This window comes from Trachinotus anak, unplaced genomic scaffold (assembly GCF_046630095.1).
Source record: "Trachinotus anak isolate AG129_WGS33_773 ecotype Australia unplaced genomic scaffold, CSIRO_AGI_Tana_v1 ptg000002l, whole genome shotgun sequence".
NCBI lineage: Eukaryota > Metazoa > Chordata > Actinopteri > Carangiformes > Carangidae > Trachinotus > Trachinotus anak.
The window spans coordinates 2,130,275-2,145,482 of NW_027273853.1; the positions used below are offsets into that span (position 1 = coordinate 2,130,275).

Sequence of the window (15,208 nt, forward strand, 5' to 3'; positions counted from 1 at the left end):
TAAGTAAAATGTTACTTTTCAATATTTTGTTGAGAATCCTTTGCAGGCAATCACTGCCTGAAGTCTGGAACCCATGGACATCACCAAACGCTGGGTTTCCTCCTTTGTGATGCTTTGCCAGGCCTTTACTGCAGCTGTCTTCAGTTGTTGCTTGTTTGTGGGTCTTTCTGCCTTAAGTTTTGTCTTGAGCAAGTGAAATGCATGTTCGATTGGCTTGAGATCTGGTGATTGACTCGGCCATTGCAGAATATTCCACTTCTTTGCTTTAAAAAACTCCTGGGTTGCTTTTGCAGTATGTTTTGGATCATTGTCCATCTGTACTGTGAAGCGCTGTCCAATCAACTTTGCTGCATTTGGCTGAATCTGAGCAGAAAGTATATCCCTATACACTTCAGAATTCATCCGGCTGCTTCTGTCTTTTGTCATATCATCAATAAACACAAGTGACCCAGTGCCATTGGAAGCCATGCATGCCCATGCCATCACACTGCCTCCACCATGTTTTACAGAAGATGTGGTGTGCTTTGGATCATGAGCTGTTCCAATTCTTCTCCAAACTTTCTTCTTCCCATCATTCTGGTGGAGGTTGATCTTCGTCTCATCTGTCCAAAGAATGCTGTTCCAGAACTGGGCTGGCTTCTTCAGGTGTTTTTTGGCAAAGTCAATTCTGGCCTTTCTATTTTTGAGGCTGATTAATGGTTTGCACCTTGTGGTGAATCCTTTGCATTTACTCTCATGAAGTCTTCTCTTTATGGTAGACTTAGATACTGATACACCTACTTCCTGGAAAGTGTTCTTCACTTGAGTGGATGTTGTGAAGGGGTTTTTCTTCACCATGGAAAGGATTCTGCAGTCATCCACCACTGTTGTCTTCCGTGGACGTCCAGGCCTTTTTGAGTTCCCAAGCTCACCAGTGCTCTCTTTTTTTCTCAGAATGTACCAAACTGTTGATTTGGCCACTCCTAACATTTCTGCTATCTCTCTGATGGATTTCTTCTTTTTTTCAGCCTCAGGATGGTCTGTTTCACCTCCATTGAGAGCTCCTTTGACTGCGTGTTGTGTGTTCACAGCAACAGCTTCCAAATGCAAACGCCACACCTGGAATCAACTCCAGACCTTTTAACTGGTTAATTGATGACAGGTTAACCAGGGAAGAGCCCATGCAGCCTTGTTATATATATTTTTTTTGCAGCCTTCTGAGTCAATTGTCCAATTACTTTTGGTCCCTTGAAAAAGAGGCGGCTACGTATTAAAGAGCTGTAATTCCTAAACCTTTGCTCCAATTTGGATGTGAACACTCTCAAATTACAGCTGAGAGTCTGCACTTTAAGACCATATTGATTATATAATTGTATCCTGAATATGTTTTCGTAAACAGCTAAAATAACAAAACTTGTGTCACTGTCCAAATATTTCTGGGCCTAACTGTATTTATTGTTACAGTGCACAGAGGGAGAGGCGGTGGTGCTGCCACATCCCTACTAGCACTGAGTGGGAGAAATGTGGATTTGGACCAGTTGATCATGTAGTTTGAGATTTTGGAGGAGTTAACAGGGCAGATGTTTTAATGCAATGAAGTAGGATTTTGCAGAAAAAATAGAATGTTATCTGCATAAAGGCTGATTTTATGGTGTGTATTTTCTGTTTGGATTCCTGTTATTTTTATATTTTTACAGATGGGTGATGCAAGTAGGTCAGTGATAATGATGAATAAAAATGGGGAGAGTGGGCATCCTGGCCTTGTACCCCAGTGCAAACTGAAGCATTGTGATATTAGTCCTTTGGTGGTGATCATGGCCTTTGGTGATGTGTACAACATGATACACCAAAACCAAAATTTGTGTAGAAAATAAAAATCCCCACTTTATCAAAGAGCTTTTCTGCATCTAAACAGACTATGGGTTTTGGTGAGTTTATGTGAGATATGTATTAGACTATGTATTAGAAGACATTGCACTTGAATGTCTAATTTAATTTCATTGTGTAAGTGTTCATATCTGTGGGACGTTTGGATTTTGTTTTATCTCAGCTGTTAATCCTTTGAAAACAGGGGTAGAATATTCCAAAAGAACTTACTTATCAGGCCCTGATTTATTGTTAGGCATTAGTTCAAGTGCTTTGTGAAATCCTGTTTCTCAAGTGTATTTGCATAAGTGAGATGCAGTCAATAAATATTGCTTAGGAACGTGTCAATATCTCCTTGGCTTGGTTTATGCATAGATGATTATAAGTCAGAATGAAGGTCTTTGAAAGTCTTATTTATTTCCTCATGTGTCTCCACAAGGTATCAGCTCCAGACCCTCTTAAAAAGCTGAAAATGTCAGAGTTGTGGTTTGGGGAAATTGTTGAATATCTTGTCACAATTTGATAAACAAGGGAAGTAAAGGGGAAGTGCACAATATAAGATATTACATAAATGTTATCATTCTCCATTAAGACTGGACACAGAATAAAACTGCTGAAGAATCATTAGTGTAGCAGAATGGAAATGGGAATTCTCCTGCATTGTGTATGGGAATGCATATTACTGAGACCATTCTTGGTCAAAGTTATGGAAGTTCTGGGTCATTAGTTCGGTTTAGCAATGACACTGACTCCTGTTTTTATGTTTTTTAGACTTGAAATACCGAATTTATTTATTCAGAATGTGTATTTTCTGTGTTTTACCCCAAACCCAAAGAGTATCAAGATAACTTAAATGTCTGCAAAGGGAGATGTGGGTCTATTGAAACTGTACCTTGTCTCTGAAATGAGACAGGATTAAACACTGTGTCGTTGCAAGATTTCATCCTTTACCTGTCACAGACCAAAATAGTCAGATGGTGACAAATTAAACAAAGACCCCATGTCTGTATGATGTGACTCAAAAGGAGTACAGTGGATGGAAGCCATGTTGTATGAACTTAAGCAGTCTGAAGTGGGAATTTATATGGGCTTATTTACCACTGACCTGAAACACTGGTTGCAACTTTCCCATCCTGCATTCAAGTGAAGCATCACAATTTCTATGGACTACAATAGAGTGCATTTGAAATTGGGCAAATTTCCTACTGGTATTTTCCACTTTGCTGACCACTCAAGAACAACTGGTTGTAAGTTTGGAAAGTCCCAACTTAGAATCTGGAATTCGAAAATACTGATTTAACACATCATTTTGGAAGTTTTCAAATTCTCAGAGCAAAAGATACACAAGTTCCATCCACCCAAGTTGGACATGAGAAGGCTGCATCACCCAGATGTATTTGTAGGAACCTTGAACATGGTTTTTCTGCCATATTTATCAAGATTGTGGGGTGTTGGACTGTATTATACTTGTTACTTTGGCATGCTATTAGAATAAGGATTTTGTTGAGTTACAGATATGTTAATTGATATCATCCAAGTCTTCCACGCAAGGTTTTACACACAGAAAGCCAATCTGAAACAAGCAAATGTGCACACACACAGACACACACAATATTTGTGTATTCATAGGTAACTGTACCGCAAATACACCCCCACAACCTCCAGCTTTATCTATCTCCAAGTGATCCAGTAACACAAAAATGAAAAAGAAAACATTGCATTTCACATGTACTTGAGCTTGGGCTGAGAGTAATCAAAGCCAAAGCCACCTACACATCCCCCAGTATCTTGACACCTCTTTGTTTCTCACACTCTGCACTATTCAGCTGTTATTTCTCTCTTACACACTCTCACCCACCACCTCCCTCTAGTCACCTCCTCCCTTCTCTCTCGAACTCCTATTCTCTGATTTACTGGCAGGAGTGGACAGAGGAAAGTGTTGCCAAAGGAAAATAGCACCAAAAGTGACTTAATATTATGTCACTAAAATCAGCAACATAACAAATACATCTAATAACTAAGTAAACAGATGTTATTAAGTAAGGAAAGGAAACACTGTCAGTAATCAGGGACACTACCTGTTCTGTGCAGTGTGTACTTGTAACACATGACTATACCGTAATTAGCTGTTTGCAGTGAAAAGATGAGAAACAGAATATTGTGAAAGGTGAAATAACATTAGCGTTCATTTTGAGTTGTGTTTCTGGCCCCCTGGTGAATGGAGCCCACTCTTTACTCCAGCTTGTTTCGTTGTTGAATCTAACACCATGTTCAGTCACTGCTTACTTTGTCTGTCTGCTGTTTGGTTCTGGGGAGGTTCATTGGCTTTTTCATTAAAAAAGCTGTCTACTGCTGCTGGACACAAGATTATTGAGAGTGATGAGAGCAAACCATGAAAGTAAAGTTGCAGGCCACAGAATCAAAACAATGACTTTATGGCAAGCACTTTGCATTAATCTGCTTCTTCTCTTTCTTTCTCCCTCTTTACACACTGCACTGTCCATCAGGTGATGCTTCAGTGCGATGTGAGCAGCTGGACCTGTTGCTTCGGTGGGGGGCCGAGTTTCGTCATTCCTCCTCCCAACCGCCTGAAGGAGAGAAGGTGCTTGAAGACCTGGTGGCCTTTGATGTCATCTTGGGAGACCTCAACTTTGACAACTGCTCTTCAGGTATACAGTTGTCAGGGCTAAATCAATATATTCTAAACCAAACATATTATTTTATGCAAAATCAGTTCACATACCAACCTGATGGAGGCTTCATCTTTCAACAATTCCTCCCCAAGAAGCAATAAATGTGTATCTGTAATGTATAATTCATAAAAGTATATGTAAGACCTCCTATAGTTCTACCACAGGATAGTTGCATGGTGCCAGGGTTTTTACAGTGGAAGCTAATAAAATATTGATATATTTACCATTGCTGGTAAAAGCTTAAAGGTAAAGTGTAATATAGAAACATGTGACTCATCCATAATAAATTATAGGAAGATTATTGCTTAGATGCACATTTCTGTATCAGAATTAATGTCATAGTTACTAAATAATAAGCAATTATCTTTCTTTCTGCCTCATCAAAATGTGATTGATGTTAATTTACTGAAAAAAATATGACACACCCGTATCCTGATGATTCCTAATTATTTGATTTCCTAGTCATTTACACTTACTAATTATTGTGTGTTCCCAGGAAGTTGTAAGTTTGATTTCATTTCACTGAAACTGGTCTTGGATCACAGACAGACATTGTGCCATGTACAGACACAAAACACATTTAGCCAGACAACAAAACAAACTCTGCAATCATATACTACATATAACATGAGACATCACACTGAAGAAGCAGACATAGTAAACAAGTCATCATCTTTAAAAAAAATGTCAGTAATGTGTTACTCTTTTGACTAAACTAAAACTGTTACTGTTTGTGTAACCCTTGTATGTATGTGTGTATATGTGTGCGTGTGTGCGTGCATGCCTGCGTGTGGGCTCTTGTGTTTTTCCAGAGGACAAGCTGGAGCAGCAGCATGCACTTTTTACTCAATACAAGGACCCATGTCGCCTGGGGCCAGGGGAGGACAAACCATGGGCTCTGGGTAAAAACACACACAGGCACATTCACATATTCCTCTAGGGACTCACCACATACACAGTTGTTCCTTAGTGCACATAAAATACAAGCACTGACAGATGAAAACTTTCAGGAAATAAACATCAACAACCACAAACGGATCCTCAGAAAACTATGCCATCCTGTGTTATGATACACAGATGTTACTCTACACACATAATGTCAGCAAATCTGGTGATCTATACAGTGCATGCACAGCAGAGCAGACTATAATCTGGCTCTGTCTGGCTAAATCAGGATGCACCCACAGTGTGAATTAAAATACACCCAGTACAGCGTGCTGATACATGGGCATTAGTGACGTAAAGACTGGAGGGTTTTGGTCTGGATATGAAGTGTTATTTAGGCCAGTGGTATTTTAGGGACAGTGTGGGCAGGACAGAGTGAAAGGGCTTGTTTAGAGAAGGGCTTATTTATTTGTACAGGGACATTTTGCATGGCAAGCCAGGGGAGCACATCCTGTTTGCTCGCTATTAGAGGAGGGGAAGAGGGAGGCGAGAGGAGGAGAATAAATCAATGAGTCAATAAAAGAAAGGAAGATTATCCCATTTCATAAATCTTATCCAAAGGAGATTAGGCCTAAATGAATACAATAGCAAGCAGGCAGAGAGCCAGGCTGCCAGCTATTCAGACGCACCAAGTGTGTTTACAGATTTCATGAAATATGCTGAATCCTGAGAGCGCCAGGAATCTTCTAGTGACACCACCCTGCCAAACAGATGCACTGACAACCTACAGAGTCTGCGCTGCATTTAAACCACAGGGAATTATGGCAAGCCTGGGACCGTTTGATAGTTAAAAAGCAGTTACATGGAAGTGAAGCTTTTCAAATTACTCGGTAACAAACCTCATGCCATTGATCATCATCTCCAAGCTTAATATATGTCTTTTAAGTTCGTATGTGCTGGCAGATTAAACATGTCAACCACAAACTGAAACCCCAAAGAGTTTAGTAACTGAGGCTCTCCATGTATTTTAGGCCTTGTGGTCAAAATTGGTGTGAATGCACATTTATTTAGTTCCCCACACATACATCACAGCTAGTTGGTCATGTCAGAGAAAAAAGGGACTTAAAAGGGGGAATCTCATGTGTATCTATATCTGAAGGAGCTGGAGGCAGCACAACTGACAAGCAGCAGCTGAAAGTCCCTGCCTGACACTTCACCATCTTTGTTTTCTGAAACCTGCTTTTAGACTTGTGAAAAGTGCTGGCTGCACATCAGATGCCTGCTTTTCATAAGGGCTCCCAACACGAGTGAATTGACTTGAGTAACTTTGAGGTGCAGCTCTTTCCACATAGTGCTTTATCATTGGCTTCACATCCTAATTGTCAGAAGAGTCTGTGAGTGCTCGTCTCTCTCTGGTTGTCAATAATGAAATTTCACTGGTTTAAAACAGTGGATTGTGGTCTGAGGACCATGAAGGCAGGGATATACTCTGTGTAAAGTCTGCCGACGCTTCCTTTGCCACATCTAAAAAGGCCAAGTTGTTCTTTAAGAGCAGCTATATGTGAAGCATGAAGCTTTTCATCATGGTGAGGGTGAGGATTGTAAAGCATACACTAGATCAGTAAATAGGGTACAGAAAATAACATTTTCAGATCTGTTACTGCAAATGAGAAAGTTGGAGATGAAGATTTTTTCTCACCTGAACAGGTGCTGCAGAAAGTATGTGAATGCTGGCGACACAGACCCCAACCCACCACTTTCACAATATCAATAATAAATTGCACTTTTTTATTGCTTTAACTACGTCCTTTAAACTTACACAATGGTGCAGCAAGACAGTATAGTACATCCACATACATACTGTGTGTCCTCTCACCTAACACTTTGTCCCCTATTTTGACTTAAGCATTTCAATCATTTTGTAGAAGTAATTTCACCTCATCAACTACAGAATTCAATATGCTGACAGTCAACTCTGCCTCCTAGAAATTACACCTCTATACAACTAAACTGTTAATCTTCCAAATGTCTCATGCCTCAACTGAACATCTGCTAAACCCCTACACCTTTTTCGCAATAACTCACGTAGCATCTAGAACCTCTCACTCACTTAATCTTGCTCATGTCAGTTAATTTGGTTAATACTTTCCCCAAAGAACTGTCCTATTAAAAAATACTACCTCGTGTCCAGTCACATGGCCCCGCCCCATACAACTAAACCTAATCCATGTTCACTCAAAGTGAGGCTGACGATATGTGTAGGGACCTACAAAATAAGGCTAAATAAAAACCCCTTATGTGGTTGAGAGTCAAATGTCTGATCTTTCAGTCTATCGGCTTAAGCCTGCAAATGGTTCAGGACTCACTTATATCATGCACCACAAACATCTTTTACCCTGGACAAACAGTCCAATTGAGCAGTGAGGTCAACATCAGGCCTATTCCTCCTAGGAATAAGAGTGTGCAGGTTCATTAGAGCTAAGGAGAGCAGCACTCTTCCGACCTGGAGTCAGAGAACAGAAATTACCTGGATGACATGATTACAGAAAATTCAGAGGAAATCTGTGAACAGCCAGAAGAAGATGTAAAGTCTATAGAATCCCACATACATACCGGTGTTACAGCAGTGCCAGAGGTTGTAGCAAGCATGGTAGCTTCAGAAGATCTACCAGCTATGATAGATGAGAGTATGGTGGTAGAACGAGAATGTTCTGTTGGGAGTAGATGTACTACAGACAAATCAGGTGAAGAGACTCGAAACAAGAGATATGAAGGTGACGAGGAGTGCGTGAGAGAGAGGAGGGGTGTGTGTAGCCAGTGGAGTGGTAAAAGCTAATTTTATATCCGAGCTGATTAATATTTGTATGCTAAATAATTCCAAACTATTGGCACAAGTATTACTCTGCAGTGAAAAGTTGTGTGTGTTTTTCAGAAGTTCAAAGTGAAGATGCAGCTAGGTTAACTGTGTTTGTAAAAAGCATAATTTGGACTTAGCGACAGTGCTAACCACTGCAACACCATGCTGCCTCTCCCAGTGCATATGTGAAAAAATATTAATGTGGTCGTTCACACAAAATTGTAGTGTGAGGAGGAATAAGTTTCATAAAAAAGCATTTTTTGGGATTGAAATAAAATCTATGTATGGGTTTGAAACATCAATTCAGATACAGCAGAAGCCAGAAGTATTGTTTAGGTTAATCGAAACAGTTTTCCCATCAATATTTGTATTGGTAACCAAGACTGCTATATTAGTCCACAAGTTGATTTGAAAAAAAAAAGAATAATTTGATAAGAGAATAGTTTGGGAACCAGCGCTTTTGCGTGATTTCATTGAACATCCTTTGTCATCATATAGATCTGATAAATCATGGATAGCTTTAGTATTGCACTGAGAGAAAGAAAGGTGTGCCACCAGTCACATGGTGAAAGCTTTGCAGTACTGGACTGTTCAGATGACATTCAAGAGTGCTTTTCAACAATATCCTATACAGATAATGCAGATTAGTTTATGTGACCTAATTTTTTAGACTGCAATTTATTTCTTTGTGGACCCTCCATTGGACTCAAGAAAGTTCTCACCAGACTGCAGGATAGTTGAATATATCTTGTACTTCAGCCACAAGTTATTAGAAAAATGTTAGAATGCATAAGAGTGATTCTTGTCTTATGGGAGTTTTTAAGGAGACGGTAATGAAGAGGAGAGCAGATTAGTCAGTCAGAATGATTAGAAACGTGTGTGACTGTGTGTGACTGTCTGCCCACTGATGCTTTTTAATGTGTCATTCAACAGGTACTCTCCTGGATCCCAGTGGCCTTTATGAGGACGAGGTCAGCACACCTGAAAGTTTACAAAAGTAAGTCTCACACACACACACACACACACACACACACACACACACAGACACACACACACACACACACACACACACACACAGACACACACACACACACACACACACACACACACACACACACACATTCACACACACACACACACACACTCATAGACACACACACACAAACAAGCTGTGTCCCAATTCAGGTGCCGGATAAGCCTGCATTTGAAAACCAATTGCATCACAGCAGCAGGATTAGGCTGTCCCTTTTCAAAGGCTCCTTCAAATGCAGTCTTCTTTTCCTGGACCATGAAGGATCCACCTGTTGGATCCTTCATTGCATGTCAGTAATGAAAATAATATGGCAGCAAACGACACCAAAAGAGGGCCTGAGGATTACAATTTGAAATGTAAGTATTGGGTTTCACCTCAGTTGTTGAACTGCACTGACTGAGAAACTGAAAAAAGCAAGGGCCATAAAACCCCAGGTTTTTGTGAAAGAAATAAAAAGGTTGCTAGGTGACAGGAGCCGGTAAGGTAAGGGCGGGAACAGCTGGTGACACAAACTGAAAATCTTCCATAGACGAGGCTGTCTCATTTTGGTTCTGCCTTTGCAGTCTAGGACAGCAACGAAGGAATTGGGATAAAACTACATAAACATGCAGTTCATGTTTTCTTCTCTTCTCTTCTCTTGTCACATATGGGGACACTGCATTAACTTTAATTCCCAAGAGATTTAACCAAATCTTTACTACAACCACAACAAGCTAAAAGCCAACCCGTACCCTAACTAGCACTTATTATGTACTTTCAGTGCACTTCTTGACTTCTTTACTTATTAAACTTATTGAATAGATGTAGTACAGTCTCCTACTGCACTGAAGCTTTTGTGGAATCCCTCGCTTGTAAGTCGCTTTGGATAAAAGCGTTCACTCAATAAGTAAATGTAATGTATAGTAATATAAGTCTTAGACCTAAAATGAAGTGCTTTACCTCAGGACAGGGGCTTTTCCCCCAAATGTAACTCTTTGATTCGAGATTAGTCACCACAGTGTGAGTATTGACACAAATACATTTTTCATACTATACTTGTGAGCACAGGCTCATTAAACGTGCCGTATCCTGGCTGCAGGTCTGGCCCAGCCTTACCCAAACTTCACTTTGCAGAAATGTTTTCATTCAATTTCTAAAACTAACTGTGCTCCTCACAATGATACAACAGCTTGTTTTAATCTTATTTGTCTTTGTTCAATCATTTTATTATTTTACTTTAATATCTCTAACTTAATTAGATTAATTAAGTTATTCATTAATTAGATATTTATATAACGTTATTATCGTTACGTTATTTGTCAGTCAGAAGGAGCTTTTGTCCGTTCAACTGTGTATGACACAGGCATTGCAATAGTGAACTGAACAGCAACTGAACAACTGAATGATGGTCGAAGCCACTAGAATGTAACAGTGCACTCTAATGGAGAAACAGGCAGTAGCACAGTCAGTAGCAGCTTTCTGACCAGCTTAGATGAAATTGGTAACAGCACTTGTTAAAGCATTAATTTATAGTATCTTGTAATTCCTTTGACCTTTGACCTAAGCACTGCACTGCATGATTTGTGAGTCTGTGCACTCACTCTTGTGATTTTACTTGTTGTTACTTGTTATCTTGTTAGTTTTTCCCCTTTACTTTTCCTGTATTTGGACCATGGTAAAATATGTTCAGGGCTACATCCTCTGTCTGTGTCTTGGCACAAATTTCAGTCCTCTGATCCTGTCCCTACACTGTGTATCTGTCAGAGTGATGGAAAACGAGGAGGGGAGGAAGGAGTACCTGGTGTTTCCTCCCAGTAAGAGCCAATGTCCTGCCAGCAGTCAGAAGGGGAGGAAGATCCCACTGAAGGGCAATGGACGCCGGATTGACTACATCCTCTACAGCGACGAGGGCCAGCAGCAGGACTGGAAACTGGTATGGTTCAGTATAAGATAACAGGAAAAGTGTCAAAGGATGAATCTGTCAATATTCAGTTCTTCTCTTATTGCCAAAAGAAGAAATGAAATCAACAATGAAATGACACAAACAAAAATGATCTGTGTATCCAAAGCCTGTTACATCTTCTTGTTCTGTGCTCCTGTTAGCTGTCAGTGAGCCACACTGCTGCAATGAACATAGGCACCGTGTGCTACAACAAATATATATAGATACACCAGCCATATCCTTTAAGTTATGTGAAAAATACAATTTCTCTATGTCAAAGGTTTTTTGTGAAGCAGATGTGAAGGTAAGGAGCTGTATAAAAACATTGTTTAAATTTGGCAATTTCAGTTGAATCAGAGTTGAAAAGTCATATAAAAACAGAAAATGTTGCTCTGAATAAAAGAATGAACAGCATTTTGGAAACTGACGTATGTGTTCTAAACAACCTTTCTGGCTTTTGCCTTGTTAAAATAAAAGTGTCTAGTCATGATCAGTTCTAGCAAAGAGTGCTTTTTCTTAAAGAAGTGAAATCATTCAGTTTATCACAAGAATAAATATGTTTTTTTTTACATTTAACATTAACATTTAACTTATTTCATTGTTTTCCTGCTACCAATAACAGGTTTAATTCAGTTAGTCTTGTTTTGTGACTGAAAACTGCATTTCCACTGACGATAAATGACAAATGTTCCAGCAGGCCTACTCCAATCAGTCAAAACCTTCCAGTCCATACAGTATGTGGACATACAGAGACATGAAGACATGTCAACTATTAATACTAATCCCACATGAAGTTCTGTGCAGCAGCCAGCTGTCAGTCATGAAGGGCGGGAATAAATATAAAAGAAATAAATATATTAGAACATAAAATCAACACAGCAACTAGCCCAGAGCAACAGTGCTTGTAGAGTGAGATTATTGTGTTTCCATTAACAGAAACTTGAAAGTGAAAGAACTCTGATAAACTGTGTGACGTTTTCTTGTCAGCAGGCAGGTGATCTGCCTTATTCTGCCATCAATAGTTTCCTAGCTACAAGACACTGTCAACACTTGTTTTCCTGAGCCATGTGAAACATAACAGGAAGCCACAGGAGAATGTTTAACTTGTGAAAAGGATTTTAAAAAATGAAGACATAAAAGCTTGAGAGAGGAACAATGAAACACAACAACACAAACCGGGAAGGAAAGGAATGAGGGCAGTGCTGTCATGGCTGTGTGTCTGTGGGAGGGATTGGAGAGGATTGGAAAACCAAATCACAACATTTACATAGAACATCTCTCTCTCTCTCTCTCTCTCTCTCTCTCTCTTTCTCTCTCTGCCTGACTCTCTCTGTGTCTCAGACCACACTCACTTGATGCCACCTTGTGCCAGAATGTATTAACTGCCAAGTGAAACAGATCACATTGTTGTTTTGCTTCCGCATAATGTTGTTTCTGTTTATTCAGTTGCTCTATACTACACCTTTTATATATATCTTTTAATTATAATGAATAGACCAATACATGTCTGCATACACTAACTGGTAATGATGAAAGATTTTGTTGAAGTATTTTAATTATAATGCTAACACTAGTAATAAGTGGTAGTGATTTAGCGGTATTTATGGAAACAACAAGAGTAACAGTTGTTGCAGTAATAAAAGTTTGTCGTAGTACCTATTATCAAGGTTTGGAAAAGTCCCCCTACTTCCAGTGAAGGGGAATGTTACCTCTGCAGCACACAGTGACTTTTGTACTTGCTGGGGGAAAGTCCTGTCTGGTTTCAGCATGACAGCATCCCCCAGCACAAAGTCAGTCCCATCAGAAATGGTTTTCCCAGGTCGGGAACTTTACTTTAACCCCCCTCCCCTTAAGCATTTAAGAGATGGCACATTCTATTTAATAAATGATGTAAACACACTGCGATGTAGTTTTATTACTTGCTTGGAGTTACACTGTAGTTGCTGACAAATACATTAATTAATTCTTATTAATGTATATGTCAACATTCTGCAGCAACATTATTGTGTTTTTTAAAAATAATTTATTGAATGTTACACTGACAATGCCAAATAGGGGGCATTGAAGTAAAGTGTTGCCATATTTGAGATTTATGATGTGTAATGTGAAATATTCCAGTCGTTGAAGGCTGGGTTTGACTCCAACCTGTGACCCTCTGTGACCTGTGTCATCCTCTCTCTCTCTCTCTGTGAATTTCCTGACTCTCCCTCACTGAGGCTATCAAAATAAAGACAAAAAATTCCCAGAAACACAACTTCAAATGAATGCTAATGTTGCTCATTGTCTGCCCGATATGTAAGCATGTAACTGCTACTACCAAGTTAGGAACTTTTCAAGGTGATAATATGTCAATGCCATGTTTTGTTCAGCTGCCCCAAGTGGTTTGCAGCTCTACAGAATAAAAGCTGAGACCAGTGAGGTCATGATGATTAGAGAATAACGGTTCTTATTTCTGCCCGCGACAGGAAATCGAAGAGTTCAGCTTCGTCACCCAGTTGGCCAGCCTCACCGACCACCTGTCGGTGGCCATGCGATTGGCTGTGTCCACCGGGGAAGAGGAGCCTTAGGTTGATTGACCACCTGAGCTTTTTCTAAAAAATACTGCCATGGAGGAATGACAGACAACCAGGGGGAGAAGAGATGAAGAGTTTACAGACATGGAGCTGCTTCAGAGACACTGCAGGTCTGATAGAGGACTGAGGGACAGAGAAATGGATGCATGAATCCAGTGGAGGAGTGCTCAGTGGATGAATGGATATAAAACAGGTAGATGAGAGCAGCAGCAGTGTGATATGACAGAGAGAGACTGTGGAGGGGAGAGATAAGCAGGGAATTCAGTACAGAAAGCCAGAGAGATATTCATCTTCCTGGGTAAACCACATACATACACACACAAACACAAGTGATCAACATTTTTGACTGGCCTCTCTGCTCCTGTCCTGCAACACTCCCTGAACCCAGTTTGGAGATTTTCATTTACAGCGAATTGTTTCATGTAGCCAATTTCCACACACTCCATTTATTTGATCTGTTTAATCTGTAGTGTAAGTATGATTTTTTTTTTTTATGACTCTACCTTCAGGGACAGTTGGATGCTCATCCTTTAGCGACTGTGTCCAAATGGAAAACAAATGAATTAAGTGATGAGAGTGAAGTGTACAGCTGCTGACGAGCCTTTACACTGACTGTCTGTGTCCTTGTGTTGTGCACCTTTCTGAAAGGCTATTGGTCAGTTCAGCTGTCAGTCAGTCACCTTATTACTCCCACATCAGCCCCAGGAACCTTAACAAGTGTCTTTTTTTCTAAAAAAAAAAAAAAAGAAAAAAGAAAAAAAAGAAAGAGAAGAAAAAAGAAAAAAGAAAGAAAGAAAGAAAAGAACATTCTAACTCGTCTTTCTAAAAGGAAAAAAATAATATGATACAATTTCTATTGTCACCACCTTACTTTTTATAGGAAGTTTAATGCCTGTTTAATACTATATTGTATGTTTCTAAAATGAGGTAGGCTATTGATAAAGGGATGAAACTGCGTATAGCATGTTTTTCAGCCATGAAGACTAAAGGACATTTATGGTAGAATAGTGGGACCAAGGCTTTGCTGATGCATGATGGAACTGGTATCAGTTTACCACTTTAATATAGCGACTCCATACACCCGTTTGCTTGAGTCTGGATGCCTGAGGATTCAAGAAGCATTTTGCCCTGAAACACACTGTAGCTGTAGGCCAGTGTGGCATGTGTGCATGTGAGACTCCACTCTGCTAATGAAACCTAACACATACAAAGACGTGCACAGAAACATACTGAGGATTTACTTTAAGCAGAAACACAACTACACACATCATGTACAGAGCTTTCAGGTGATGTAACATTCCCTCTGTTGGCTGTATGTTGGCTCCAGAAATGACAACTTGTCTCTAGGAGAGAAGCTGTTATCAGCTTGTTACTTAACAAACCAGTGTCGTCATCTGGTTA

General features: G+C 39.8%; 1 protein-coding gene across 1 annotated transcript in view; it reads left to right on the forward strand.

Moving 5' to 3' along the window:
- The window catches only part of smpd3 (sphingomyelin phosphodiesterase 3), a 75,040-nt gene extending 60,431 nt beyond the window's left edge, over positions 1 to 14,609 (forward strand). Inside the window, exons 6-10 of the mRNA XM_071489300.1 lie at positions 4,353 to 4,514; positions 5,351 to 5,440; positions 9,214 to 9,277; positions 11,057 to 11,225; positions 13,700 to 14,609. Of these exons, the coding sequence (XP_071345401.1) occupies positions 4,353 to 4,514; positions 5,351 to 5,440; positions 9,214 to 9,277; positions 11,057 to 11,225; positions 13,700 to 13,801 (587 nt within the window). The 3' untranslated portion in view covers positions 13,802 to 14,609. The remainder of the gene's footprint in view (positions 1 to 4,352; positions 4,515 to 5,350; positions 5,441 to 9,213; positions 9,278 to 11,056; positions 11,226 to 13,699) is intronic.
- The last annotated feature ends 599 nt before the right edge of the window (positions 14,610 to 15,208 follow it).